Source organism: Hippoglossus hippoglossus, chromosome 19 (assembly GCF_009819705.1).
Source record: "Hippoglossus hippoglossus isolate fHipHip1 chromosome 19, fHipHip1.pri, whole genome shotgun sequence".
In the NCBI taxonomy this organism is placed as follows: Eukaryota; Metazoa; Chordata; class Actinopteri; order Pleuronectiformes; family Pleuronectidae; genus Hippoglossus; species Hippoglossus hippoglossus.
This window is the reverse complement of record NC_047169.1, coordinates 5,315,817-5,330,641: the sequence shown is the minus strand read 5'-3', so window position 1 is coordinate 5,330,641 and position 14,825 is coordinate 5,315,817. Positions and strand designations below refer to the sequence as shown.

The window sequence follows — 14,825 nt, the reverse complement described above, 5'->3', positions numbered from 1 at the left end:
TGCTTCACTTGCACTCTACCTCAGTCAATTGTATTTTCACGTACATCGACTTTAAAACCAGTGAGTCGTGTTAATTTTGTGGTTGATAGATGTATATTTACATGAAAACCATCAGTAATGTGATTTAAAACTCAATTTGATGTTGTAGCTGATTCTTATACACAGTTCACTATCTGCGATGACTGCGGTGCTATTCGCTCCTTTATGTGATGCATAGTTTCCAATGTATCCCGGTCAGTAGTGACTCACTAGTTTACTAGAAATGTCTAAATTTGGTTGCCAAATCGCTAATCTTACTGTAGAGCAGCACATGTTCCTGAACCATGACGGCTGTTAGGCTGCACAATTCTCTTTTACATAATTCCTTGTTGCCGACCCACAGTTATAATTCCTCTGCAGTGTATATTTAGTCTGGCCTATTAATAGTGGAGTTTGAGAGGGGGGAGGAGGAATGAGGAGGGAAGGGGCGGTGGAGGGGAACAGAAAGGTCAAGGATAAGAGACAAGAAAATGGAATAGGTCAACCACATGCTTGTCATAACTTCAAAAAGGGTAGTGAGATACGTGGAGGATGGGGCTAAGGAGGGCGGGGGGGCTCTCTGACACTGGATCCCTTTTTGGCTTCTTCATTTTGAGTCTGGGGAACAGTGTGTAACCGCAGCACACAAAGGGCCGAATGTAACGGCCGTGGTTACAGCCGTGAAAACTGCAACCACATGGTCAGAGCTCCTGCTGGTTTGATGCAGGAACAAGTCAAACTTTATGATCAGGCTCTTAATTTACACCACTTCCGTTAACTTCTGCCCTTTTGTGTAATTTTAAAAATCTGTTTTCCCAAATGATTCCTTATTATCTCATCCTTTCCTCGCCAGAGTCAAGATGCCTCACGCATTTCCTTTCCTCACTCCTGAGCAGAAGAAGGAGCTCAGCGATATTGCTACAGGATCGTCGCTACTGGCAAGGGAATCCTCGCCGCAGACGAATCCACTGGTAAAAATCCATTTACTTTATATATTGTAAATGCACAATCAAACATGCCAGTGCAGTTCACATCTGACTAAGCCATCATCTGTCTCTACAACCTCCAGGCAGCGTAGCCAAGCGCTTCGAGAGCATCAATACTGAGAACACTGAGGAGAACAGGAGGCTGTACCGCCAGCTCCTCTTCACCGCTGACGACCGCATCGCCCCCTGCATTGGTGGCGTCATTCTCTTCCACGAGACCATGTACCAGAAGACCGACGAGGGCAAACTCTTCACCCAGCACCTGAAAGACAGAAAAATGGTGGTTGGCATCAAGGTCGACAAAGGCGTTGTCCCCCTGGCTGGAACCAACGGCGAGACAACCACCCAGGGTGAGCGAAAGAAAAGATTTATACACAAAAAGAAAAATCGATCAGTATCTCGTAGCATCTCTCTGATCCACTCTGTCCTCTCCCTCTTTCACAGGACTTGATGGATTGTATGAACGCTGCGCCCAGTACAAGAAGGATGGTGCTGACTTTGCCAAATGGCGCTGTGTGCTGAAGATCACCCCCTACTCTCCCTCCAAAGTGGCCATGTTAGAGAACGCTAATGTCCTGGCCCGCTATGCCAGCATCTGCCAGATGGTAAGACACAACAAACACAAGCTGAAATCTCATGGCGAGCACAGACTCTAGAAAATGCCCTATTGAGAGCCTATGGTAGCTTTTAAAATGACAAGAAAATCTCATAAAATCTCTTAAAACACACAGCTTTCTGCTCAACATAATCATTTGGACTTCTTCTTCCTCAGCACGGCATCGTCCCCATCATTGAGCCTGAGATTCTCCCTGATGGTGACCACGACCTGAAGCACTCCCAGTACGTCACTGAGAAGGTCCTTGCCGACGTCTACAAGGCCTTGTCCGACCACCACGTGTACCCTGGAGGGCACCCTGCTCAAGCCCAACATGGTTACCCCCGGACACTCCTGCTCCCACAAGTACAGCAACCAGGAGATTGCCATGGCAACCGTGACTGCCCTGCGCCGCACTGTGCCCCCTGCAGTTCCTGGTGAGCTGGATGCACAAAATATTGTCTGTCTACAAACTTTAAAAAAACATTCAGTCCTTCATCAAATAGTCTTTGTGACATTCACTCAAATTTATAGAGAAGTGTCTTGCTCAACTCTTGTCATCTTCCTGTGCAGGCATTACCTTCCTGTCTGGTGGACAGAGTGAGGAGGAAGCCTCCATCAACCTGAACGCCATGAACCAGTGTCCTCTGCACAGGCCCTGGATCCTGACCTTCTCATATGGTCGCGCCCTGCAGGCCTCTGCCCTCAAAGCTTGGGGTGGCAAGAAGGAGAATGGAAAGGCCTGCCAGGAAGAGTTGATCAAGAGAGCTCTGGTATGAGTCCAATGCACTAAAAATGTATTAAAGTATGTCACTATATAGGGCTGCAGTAGATTTTTATTCAGAGAACTGTATCGATTTTTAAATCAACCTTCAGTCCTGTATTGTGCATTCAATAATACTGTCCTTTTTATTCTTACAGGCTAACAGCCTGGCCTGCCAGGGTAAATACGTTTCCTCTGGAGGCAGCACCGCCGGTGGAGAGTCCCTGTTCGTAGAAAACCATGCTTATTAACATCTTTTTTCAGGAGAAAGATTCCTTCACTGTTTTTACACAACTTGTGCTTTTCTTTCCTTTGTCTGATTCCATCAAGTGCAGTGTGTAATTTACAACAGTGCTAAGGAATAAAGCATTTCCCCCGACGTGCTGCCTCTGACCCACTTTCTTCACCTTTTGATATGTTGCAGCTTACATAACCTGCAGAGTTATGTAGAATCAACTGCAAACACTTATTATTTAGAAAGCTTCTCAGACCTGAGATCTCTCTTTCAATCTTCTAAAACCATCAACTATTCCAACAAGGATTAGATCTAATGATGTAACTTTATTAACAGACTATGCATTACAGGCATTTATTGGCCTCTATGACTTGTAGAAGTCCAAGAGGCCCACAACCACTAAGTGACTCAATGTTGATTTCCCATTGATTTATCCCCCAAACAGTTTGTCCTAGGCGACAATTTGATCAAACAAACTCTACTGCAACCACCATGAGGTTGTATGTAAGTAGAATGTAGAACTTTATCAAATGAATTCAAAAGAGAAGCACCAAAGAAGTTACTTTTACATTTCATTTAGCTGACGCTTTTATCCAAAGCGACTTACAATGTCACTGTCGCTTGGCTTATAACAAACACAAGTACCGCTGTCAAGGTTGATGATGAGGAGGGTGTAGTTCCATCTGAGGGACACACAAGCTGCTGTCTTGGTCGGTGCCATGGAGGTGTATGTCACAAATCCACACTGGCTCCTGCCACTTGTTGTCTGATCCAGTCCTGGAACTCAGACACTCGGCCATAGACCTCAGGGAAACCCAAAAGGGCACAAGGTAGTCCGAAACTGGTAATGCCAGCCTGGACCCACTTGAGCCTTGTTTGCACTGCAAAGGTCACCAGAGTCCCCCTTAAAAGACACACCATAGCAGTTAGTGGACACTTCCAAGGAACATGTAAGACTGGAGTAGCTTAGCTTAGCCTCACTGACAATAATATAATACACTATATGTTTCAATGTTAATATGTTTACATGTTAAGGCTTGTGATGCTCTACAGCTTCATCATGGTGACAGATACAACTATTTTAACTTTATGTGTGAATATATGGCTCTGAGTGATTTAAGAAACTCCAAAGAACAATCTAGGCAAGGTGGTAATCATCAGTTATTATTATTAGTATTGTGCTGTTGAGTAATTATCAAAAAGGTTGCCAGTTCAAATCCCTGGGTATTTCTTTGTGGAGTTTGCATGTTTTGTGATACACTGGCGACCTGTCCAGGCTGTAGCCTGCTTCTCAATCATGTCAGCTGGGATTAGATCCTGCTTCCCCCTGTGACCTTCAAATGATAATTGTATGATGGATAAGTAATTATTTTCAGTATAAGTGAATAATTGGTAGTACTTCTTAGAGAAGCTTTTACTGTCAGTAGAAATAAAAGCTTCCACAGAATTGAGGTTGTTGTATAATATTGTGTGAGGTTTATTTGTTAACTCATGTCTCTGTGTCCTGTGGCCAGTGATATAATCAGCTTAACTGATGAACCTGAGCAAATAGTCGGTACACCTCATATTTATCCTATGTTGTTACCTGACACGCTCCTTTGTTCTCTTCCCCAGCACAAATCATTTGGTTAGTGATGTTTATTTCTTCTTGGTAAGAGCAGCTGCACTTCTTATTTCCAATGACAGGGACCATCACCTCCTGAAGTTTCATAGTAGGTGGCAAAGTCTCTGCAGGAGAGAGAATATAATCACTCCATCATCCTCAAGTTTCAGTCTTGCAAATGTATTATTTATCAATAATCAGACAATCTCTCCTCTGTGATCCGATGACAAGTGGTCGACGCTAAGTACATGAGCAAACACAACCAAATATGTACTTAATTGCCTTCTGAGATTCGATCACTTAGACGGCATCCGAAAGGTGGTCGTGGACGCATGTGGCCACATATGACGTCAACTCAGCTGACATCCTCTGACCCGCTACAGTTTTACAATAATTCAAAAGTATTTCTTTACTTCTCAATATCAACAGTGATTTCTTTCATTTTTTAAATGGATACAATCTTTTCTTCAGCAGCTCATTGATTCATTCAGTCCCACCTGACTAGTGGTCACTAGTGGTCACAGGAGACACTTTCAGGATGCAGATTAATGTCAGTATACAGACAAACTAGCTGACCACTTGTGATTGGATCTTTCGAGATGGATGATAATACCAGATTCGAATGGGGCCTCAGCCTTGTGATTATACATGTACAGTCGTTCCTGCACCATTAAGGAATGGATGAAGACGGATGGAGAACTAACAATGAAGCAAGACTTAAATAGAAAGAGGGGAAAAAAAAAGATTTAAAAAATGGCAGCTACTTAAATAAATATTTGCTTAAAGGTTCAGTGTGTATAATTTAGTGACATCTAGTGGTGAAGTTGCATGTTGCAGTTGAATACCCCTCACCTCACCCTCCCCTTCCAAACATGAAAGAGAAACTGTGGCAACTTTCAGTTGTCATAAAAACTCAAAAGGTGTTTTGTTTGTCCAGCCTGGGCTACTGTAAAGAGGGGACCCACTCCCGATGTAAATATAAAGTATTAAAATATAAAGGGCCCATTCTCGGGTAAAGAAAACAACAATTCATACTATGTAGATGAATCACACAAGTGGAAACATCACTAGGATTATTTTATATAAAATTTCCACCAATAGATCCCTTTCACCTAAATCTTACACACTGAACCTTTAAACTTGGTCTGGGATTAAAATAAAAGTGACAGAATATCCCGACAGAAATATGATCTGGATGCTCTCTCTGCATCCAACTATACAACCTGAAAGGATCCTCACCATTTCTCTTAAGTTTGCCCCATCCAGTGGCCCAGCAGAGGGTGGAGTTGAAGAACTCGCTGGTATTACTTGCCAGGCAGATGGGTCTGATGTAGTTGCTGAAAGTGACGGGGCTGCTGAGCTTCATCAGGGCAGCGTCATTGTTGAGCATCGTGTTGTTGTAGTTGGGATGGATGATGACTTGGGTAACTCTGCGGCTCACCTCATTAACATTAGGTCCACGTTGAGTCTCTCTTCCGAAGTAGAGAGTCCATCTATCAGTTTGGTTTCTACATTTAGAAAAACATGAATTAAATTGTGGATGGAAAAGTCTCATATCAACCCATCTGCCCATGTACTCATTCTCCTAAATCATTTCAAGAAGATCTGTATGTTTCCAACAATTGATTTGATTCCACCAACGTATTTTAAATAACTCGCCTCCGTCCTCATTTCATGTCTGGGATCTATGAATATGATATTATGGCCCTGCACCTACCTGTGGAGGAGCTAGAGTGTGGATACCTGGTTTGGACCTGACACGTTTGTGCTATCTACTTGTTATTTTACACTTCGTGTTCCTGTCATCGCTGACAACATTGGGCATGGTTCCAGTTTGGGAACAAAAAACAGATTCAGGCTCTGTTTTGGCTCGGTTGGTTTTCTCTCGGGCTCTGTCAGGTTCGGCTTGAGTCACACTCTCGTCTGAGCCCTTTCTAGCCACTGAGCCCCACCCAGAGGTTGACATGATTGGTTTATTTGGTTTGTGACATCACAAACCCTGGCGGTTTGAATATTTTTTTCATTATTTACTACAATGTTAAGGTGGAAACATTCATTACAGACACAGATACTTTCTCTGGAATTGGCATCCAGTCCACCTTTTTGTTTATCGACTATTTTAATAATTTAATAATATTTTATTTGTATCTTGTTTTAACTCTTATATGATCTGTACATTTTTTATTGTTGTATTTGTACTCTAAAGCTGTGTGATCTCCATATTTTTGGGGCTTACATTTTTCATTTTCAACCTGTGAAAAGCATTTTAATCGTGCTATGAAAGGTTTATAATTATATAAACGACACAGGAGCGACATGTTAACAGGTTTAAAATAGATTTTCAGTTTGCAATGCAGAATTGCAGTATAATGGAAAGTGTGATAGTTTTCGGGTTACATATGATAGATCCTGTTTTTGCATCCGGTTTGCGATGAATTAATTACACAAGCTGATGAAGTCATCGACAGGTTGCAGTAAAAGGTTGTATCAGAATTAGGCTGCTGGTGTATCAGGGTATTTCACTTCCTCATTTGTACAAAAGTAGACACATTTTTAAATAAAAAATATTTATGTTGCTTATTTGCAGCATAGAATATAAATAGTGTACTGACCAGAAAATCAAAGATTGTAAGACCATGAGAATTTCGTTATAGATATGTACATATATAATTTTTTTCTTTATGCGCATTGCTGCCATAGAAAGGAAACTTTTGTCGTAAGAAAGAGAAATTTGACTGTTTTTCTGTTGTGTTTTGTTCAGTGTGAGTTTGTCTTACATTATGATGCAGTGGGCAGCTGTGAGCACCCACTGGTCACTGATGAGGGTCCCTCCGCAGATGTGAGACGAAAGATGCACGCTGACCTGCCAGGGCCACGAGCCGGCTGTGGCATTCTTGCCGCCCACTATCCTTGTGTTCAAAGGTGCATCTCCACAGTCTGACAGAGAACAGAAACCGATTCATAGATGCTTCTAAGTATTTGCACAGAACGAAAGAAACTGTACTTGCCCTGAGCCTTTGACCCTGTGGAAAAGAGAGATGGACATGTTACTTAAATCAGTAAATGACTATGGAATTATTTCTTGAGCTTTAGAAATTCAAGGTCAGAGATGGAGATGTACTGAATCCCTGAATGTTTTAGTCACAGTACAGTTTGCTATTGGATATTAATGGTGTAATATTACATGTTCAATGTGATACAGGTCGTTACAAGGTTGACGTGCTTGATGGCCTGGAAACAGTTAATGACAACATCCTCAGTGGTTTACAAGCCCACAACACAACAGTCCTGCGAGAAACCCTGTGTTTTGTATTCACATCATTGTATTAACGTTTCATTGAGTGTAAAAGTTATTTCAACATAATACAAGTCAGTTTTTAACCACCATTAACTACGTCCTCACAAATGAACATGAAGTTGAATCCAAGCTAACTAACTAACTAAATAACTAAATACCTAACCAACTAAACAACTTACTTCCTTACTCATTCAGTTACATACTCACCTTGATTCAACAGGACTATTCATATCCAAAGTATCAGAATCGTCCCAGCTGCCATATCTGATCTGTCACTGTCCGTCTCCAGCAGACTCGCTCTGTCTTTAATTTACTCATGTGAACTTATGCAGGTAATGTTTTACACAATAACCACACCCTACAGTAACAGGGTAGACCTGTATTACCCTTGTGATTGGACTGATTGTCTCTAGCAAGTATTTCGGCCTCATGCATCCTACACTGTGTTTCCTCATTCCTCTCCGCGTCTTTGTTGTGCGGGTCGAGGTCTGATCCACGTGTCGCAGACAAAAGGCAGAGGTGAGCTTCCTAAGGCTGAAGTGCGATGCCGCAACCATCTGACCCCCCCACCCCCCCCCCCCCCCCCCCCCCCCCCCCCCCCCCCCCCCCCCCCCCCCCCCCCCCCCCCCCCCCCCCCCCCCCCCCCCCCCCCCCCCCCCCCCCCCCCCCCCCCCCCCCCCCCCCCCCACACACACACCACACACAACACACACACACACACACACACACACACACACACACACACACACACACACACACACACACAAACTCTTTGCAGCAGGACAATCACAGTTCTTGACCTTTTGATTCTTGAAAAAACTGTTTCCTCGTCACAGTGGGTGTGTGACACTGCTCAAACCTGATTTTCTCAATACCTCTGCTTTGTTGGGGCTTGGTCCCGCTTCGTGGTGAACGTTATTTCTGTATCCATCAGAACAGCTTTCGAGTTTGTGATCGTATGACTTTAAATGGGTCATGTGTTCATTTTGGATGTGATTGAGATGATGCACAGCTGTTTTGTTTTCTTTCACAGATTGTCTATTCTTGCTGTAGTTTGTGTATTTTTTTATGTGCACCTCAACGACAACGACAGGATACATTTTATTTGATTTTAAATGAAAATTAAGCCTATGACATGGCTGCCCACATCATTAAGCACATTTAGTAGGTGGCAAGAAGCACTGTAGACTGACAAAAGACAGTCACACACATAATGACATTAATTAATTGTAAATTAACTGATTTACATTTAGGAAAGAAAAGAAAGAATGTGGAGGCTGTACCGCCAGCTCCTCTTCACCACTGACGACCGCGTCGCCCCCTGCATTGGTGGCGTCATTCTCTTCCATGAGACCATGTACCAGAAGACCGACGAGGGTCAACTCTTCACCCAGCACATGAAAGAGAGGAAAATGGTGGTTGGCATCAAGGTCAACAAAGGCGTTGTCCCCCTGGCTGGAACCAACGGCGAGACAACCACCCAGGGTGAGCGAAAGAAAAGATTTATTCACAAAAAGAAAAATCTATCAGTATCTCGCAGCATCTCTCTGATCCGCTCTGTCCTCTTCCTCTTTCACAGGACTTGATGGATTGTATGAACGCTGCGCCCAGTACAAGAAGGATGGTGCTGACTTTGCCAAATGGCACTGTGTGCTGAAGATCACCCCCTACTCTCCCTCCAAAGTGGCCATCTTCGAGAACCCTAATGTCCTGGTCCGCTATGCCAGCATCTGCCAGATGGTAAGACACAACAAACACAAGCTGAAATCTCATGGCGAGCTCAGACTTTAAAATAACATTCAGTCCTTCATCGTTCACTCAAATTTCTAGAAAAGTGTCTTGCTCAACTTTTGTCATCTTCCTGTGCAGGCATTACCTTCCTGTCTGGTGGACAGAGTGAGGAGGAAGCCTCCATCAACCTGAACGCCATGAACCAGTGTCCTCTGCACAGGCCCTGGGCCCTGACCTTCTCATATGGCCGCGCCCTGCAGGCCTCTGCCCTCAAAGCTTGGGGTGGCAAGAAGGAGAATGGAAAGGCCTGGAAGAGCTGATCAAGAGAGCTCTGGTATGAGTCAGTGCACTTAACTGTATTAAAGTATGTCACTATACAGGGCTGCAGTAGATTTTTATTCAGAGAACTGTATCGATTATTACAATCAACCTTCAGTCCTGTATTGTGCATTCAATAATACTGTCCTTTTTATTCTTACAGGCTAACAGCCTGGCCTGCCAGGGTAAATACGTTACCTCTGGAGGCAGCACCGCCGGTGGAGAGTCCCTGTTCGTAGAAAACCATGTTTATTAAGCAAGGACACTCACCTTTTCCACCTCCTTCCCATCAATATCACATCACCATAGAAGTGGCCATGCCGTTACAGTAGAAAGCTGTGCTGTTGCTGTGCCAGGAGATTCTGGCAAATTGTTCTGCGTCCATTCCCTTACCTTCTATTTTTAAACACCTTTTTTCAGGAGAAAGATTCCTACACTGTTTTTACACAACTTGTGCTTTTCTTTCCTTTGTCTGATTCCACCAAGTGCAGTGCGTAATTTACAACAGTGCTAAGGAATAAAGCATTTCCCCCGACGTGCTGCCTCTGACCCACTTTCTTCACCTTTTGATATGTTGCAGCCTTATGCTAAAATAAAAAAGTGTCCCGCTTCAATCTCAATGGTACAGTTCACAAACGCATGCTTTTCAACCGACACAATGAAAGCTGGAAAGGAAGTGTTGTGAGGAGAAGCTTGCGTTGCTTGACAAGATAAGATGTGTCCGAAATCACCCTCTCACTCACTCACCCCCTCCCCCCTACTTCACTACATAGCGACTTCTATGTAGAGGTCAATATCGTGAGCTCATCCGTACAAGGAGGCTACTCAAAATGTATTTTACACATGTCATTCATCATTCAACAACATTTATCAAGAACAACCCCAGGTCTCTTATAGCTCTACTGAGCTGTTTATTCCTTTAACCCTTAGAAGTCATGATTTATCTTTACAAATAAAATGGAAACTGTCGGAGATAAAAAAAAATCAGCACCTCCTTCCCATGATTGACACAGAGTTATGTAGAATCAACTGCAACACTTATTATTTAGAAAGCTTCTCAGACCTGAGATCTCTCTTTCAATCTTCTAAACCATCAACTATTCCAACAAGGATTAGATCCTAATAAATGTAACTTTATTAACAGACTATGCATTACAGGCATTTATTGCCTCTATGACTTGTAGAAGTCAAAGAGGCCCACAACCACTAAGTGACTCAATGTTGGATTTCCCATTGATTTATCCCCCAAACACTTTGTCCTAGGCGACAATTTGATCAAACATCTCTACTGCAAACACCCATGAGGTTGTATGTAAGTAGAATGTAGAACTTTATCAAATGAATTCAAAGAGAAGCACCAAAGAAGTTACTTTTACATTTCATTTAGCTGACGCTTTTATCCAAAGCGACTTACAATAAGTGCATTCAACCAAGTTGTTTTGCAAAACTTTGCTATTGAGCTAAATGAGCTGCAGGAACACTATCCCTGGGCTTATAACAAACACAAAGCACCGCTGTCAAGGTTGATGAGGAGGAGGGTGTGGTTTCATTTGATGATGTGGAGGGCGCAGCTTCATTTGAGCGACACACAAAGCTGCTGTCTTGGTCGGTGCCATTGGAGGGTGTATGTCACAATCCAACACTGGCTCCTGCCACTTGTTGTCTGATCCAGTCCTGGAACTCAGACACTCGGCCATAGACCTCAGGGAAACCCAAAGGGCACAAGGTAGTCCGAAACTGGTAATGCCAGCCTGGACCCACTTTGAGCCTTGTTTGCACTGCAAAGGTCCACCAGAGTCCCCCTTAAAAGACACACCATAGCAGTTAGTGGACACTTCCAAGGAACATGTAAGACTGGAGTAGCTTAGCTTAGCCTCACTGACAATAATATAATACACTATATGTTTCAATGTTAATATGTTTACATGTTTAAGGCTTGTGATGCTCTACAGCTTCATCATGGTGACAGATACAACTATTTTAACTTTATGTATGAATATATGGCTCTGAGTGATTTAAGAAACTCCAAAGAACAATCTAGGCAGGGTGGTAATCATCAGTTATTATTATCATTAGTATTGTGCTGTTGAGTAATTATCAAAAAGATTGCCAGTTCAAATCCCTGGGTATTTCTTTGTGGAGTTTGCATGTTTTTCCCGTGTTGATGTGGGTTTTCTCCAGGTATTGTTTCTTCCTCCCACGGTCCGAAAGACATGCAGTTTGGAGGTAAGACCCTGAATTATAGGTGTGGATGTCTTTGTCTTTGTGATACACTGGCGACCTGTCCAGGCTGTAGCCCGCTTCTCAATCAATGTCAGCTGGGATTAGATCCTGCTTCCCCCTGTGACCTTCAAATGATAATTGATTGATGGATAAGTAATTATTTTCAGTATAAGTGAATAATTGGTAGTACTTCTTAGAGAAGCTTTTACTGTCAGTAGAAATAAAAGCTTCCACAGAATTGAGGTTGTTGTATAATATTGTGTGAGGTTTATTTGTTCACTCATGTCTCTGTGTCCTGTGGCCTGTGATATAATCAGCTTAACTGATGAACCTGAGCAAATAGTCGGTACACCTCATATTTATCCTCTGTTGTTACCTGACACGCTCCTTTGTTCTCTTCCCCAGCACAAATCATTTGGTTAGTGATGTTTATTTCTTCTTGGTAAGAGCAGCTGCACTTCTTATTTCCAATGACAGGGACCATCACCTCCTGAAGTTTCATAGTAGGTGGCAAAGTCTCTGCAGGAGAGAGAATATAATCACTCCATCATCCTCAAGTTTCAGTCTTGCAAATGTATTATTTATCAATAATCAGACAATCTCTCCTCTGTGATCCGATGACAAGTGGTCGACGCTAAGTACATGAGCAAACACAACCAAATATGTACTTAATTGCCTTCTGAGATTCGATCACTTAGACGGCATCCGAAAGGTGGTCGTGGACGCATGTGGCCACATATGACGTCAACTCAGCTGACATCCTCTGACCCGCTACAGTTTTACAATAATTCAAAAGTATTTCTTTACTTCTCAATATCAAACAGTGATTTTCTTTCATTTTTAAATGGATACAATCTTTTCTTCAGCAGCTCATTGATTCATTCAGTCCCACCTGACTAGTGGTCACTAGTGGTCACAGGAGACACTTTCAGGATGCAGATTAATGTCAGTATACAGACAAACTAGCTGACCACTTGTGATTGGATCTTTCAAGATGGATGATAATACAGATTCGAATGGGGCCTCAGCCTTGTGATTATACATGTACAGTCGTTCCTGCACCATTAAGGAATGGATGAAGACGGATGGAGAACTAACAATGAAGCAAGACTTAAATAGAAAGAGGGGGAAAAAAAGATTTTCAAAAATGGCAGCTACTTAAATAAATATTTGCTTAATGGTTCAGTGTGTATAATTTAGTGACATCTAGTGGTGAAGTTGCATGTTGCAGTTGAATACCCCTCACCTCACCCTCCCCTTCCAAACATGAAAGAGAAACTGTGGCAACTTTCAGTTGTCATAAAAACTCAAAAGGTGTTTTGTTTGTCCTGCCTGGGCTACTGTAAAGAGGGGACCCCACTCCCGATGTAAATATAAAGTATTAAAATATAAAGGGCCCATTCTCGGGTAAAGAAAACAACCAATTCGTACTATGTAGATGAATCACACAAGTGGAAACATCACTAGGAGTATTTTATATAAAATTTCCCCCAGTAGAATCCCTTTCACCTAAATCTTACACACTGAACCTTTAAAATTGGTCTGGGATTAAAATAAAAGTGACAGAATATCCCGACAGAAATATGGTCTGGATGCTCTCTCTGCATCCAACTATACAACCTGAAAGGATCCTCACCATTTCTCTTAAGTTTGCCCCATCAGTGGCCCAGCAGAGGGTGGAGTTGAAGAACTCGCTGGTATTACTTGCAGGCAGATGGGTCTGATGTAGTTGCTGAAAGTGACAGGGCTGCTGAGCTTCATCAGGGCAGCGTCATTGTTGAACATCATGTCGTTTGTAGTTGGGATGGATGATGACTTGGGTAACTTTGCGGCTCACCTCATTAACATTAGGTCCACGTTGAGTCTCTCTTCCGAAGTAGAGAATCCATCTATCAGTTTGGTTTCTACATTTAGAAAAACATGAATTAAATTGTGGATGGAAAAGTCTCATATCAACACATCTGCCCATGTACTCATTCTCCTAAATCATTTCAAGAAGATCTGTATGTTTCCAACAATTGATTTGATTCCACCAACGTATTTTAAATAACTCGCCTCCGTCCTCATTTCATGTCTGGGATCTATGAATATGATATTATGGCCCTGCACCTACCTGTGGAGGAGCTAGAGTGTGGATACCTGGTTTGGACCTGACACGTTTGTGCTATCTACTTGTTATTTTACACTTCGTGTTCCTGTCATCGCTGACAACATTGGGCATGGTTCCGGTTTGGGAACAAAAAACTGATTCAGGCTCTGTTTTGGCTCGGTTGGTTTTCTCTCGGGCTCTGTCAGGTTCGGCTTGAGTCACACTCTCGTCTGAGCCCTTTCTAGCCACTGAGCCCCACCCAGAGGTTGACATGATTGGTTTATTTGGTTTGTGACATCACAAACCCTGGCGGTTTGAATCATTTTTTTTCAGTATTTACTGCAATGTTAAGGTGGAAACATTCATTACAGACACAGATACTTTCTCTGGAATTGGCATCCAGTCCACCTTTTTGTTTTATCGACTATTTTAATAATTTAATAATATTTTATTTTATCTTGTTTTAACTCTTATCTGATCTGTACATTTTTTATTGTTGTATATGTACTCTAAAGCTGTGTGAGGGGCTTACATTTTTCATTTTCAACCTGTGAAAAGCATTTTAATCGTGCTATGAAAGGTTTATAATTATATAAACGGCACAGGAGCGACATGTTAACAGGTTTAAAATATATTTTCAGTTTGCAATGCAGAATTGCAGTATAATGGAAAGTGTGATAGTTTTCGGGTTACATATGATAGATCCTGTTTTTGCATCCGGTTTGCGATGAATTAATTACACAAGCTGATGAAGTCATCGACAGGTTGCAGTTAAAGGTTGTATCAGAATTAGGCTGCTGGTGTATCAGGGTATTTCACTTCCTCATTTGTACAAAAGTAGACACATTTTTAAATAAAAATATATATGTTGCTTATTTGCAGCATAGAATATAAATAGTGTACTGACCAGAAAATCAAAGATTGTAAGACCATGAGAATTTCGTTATAGATATGTACATACTATTT

The 14,825-nt window shown here is 42.3% G+C and overlaps 2 protein-coding genes, 2 long non-coding RNA genes and 1 pseudogene across 4 annotated transcripts; 2 read left to right on the top strand and 3 right to left on the bottom strand.

Moving 5' to 3' along the window:
- The first annotated feature begins 875 nt into the window (after positions 1-875).
- On the top strand, positions 876-10,082 carry LOC117752780 (fructose-bisphosphate aldolase A-like). Its single transcript, XM_034570401.1, is given in 8 exon segments — positions 876-936; positions 939-989; positions 1,088-1,354; positions 1,449-1,609; positions 1,777-1,905; positions 1,907-2,036; positions 2,173-2,372; positions 9,711-10,082. Coding segments are annotated over 8 exon segments (1,089 nt in total). The 5' UTR covers positions 876-878; the 3' UTR covers positions 9,804-10,082.
- Positions 2,612-10,263, bottom strand: LOC117752795. Its single transcript, XR_004612141.1, has 2 exons — positions 10,111-10,263; positions 2,612-2,769 (listed from the first exon to the last, which is right to left on the bottom strand). It is a non-coding gene; the product is annotated as an uncharacterized LOC117752795 (long non-coding RNA).
- zgc:123217 (uncharacterized protein LOC641414 homolog) lies at positions 3,216-7,775 on the bottom strand. Its single transcript, XM_034570403.1, is given in 7 exon segments — positions 3,216-3,466; positions 3,469-3,489; positions 3,492-3,501; positions 4,183-4,325; positions 5,440-5,708; positions 6,978-7,137; positions 7,706-7,775. Coding segments are annotated over 7 exon segments (795 nt in total). The 5' UTR covers positions 7,761-7,775; the 3' UTR covers positions 3,216-3,329.
- LOC117752794 lies at positions 5,671-9,221 on the top strand. Its single transcript, XR_004612140.1, has 3 exons — positions 5,671-5,680; positions 8,929-8,983; positions 9,078-9,221. It is a non-coding gene; the product is annotated as an uncharacterized LOC117752794 (long non-coding RNA).
- Positions 10,264-11,104: 841 nt separating the features above from the next.
- The window catches only part of LOC117753407, a 7,185-nt pseudogene continuing 3,464 nt past the window's right edge, over positions 11,105-14,825 (bottom strand).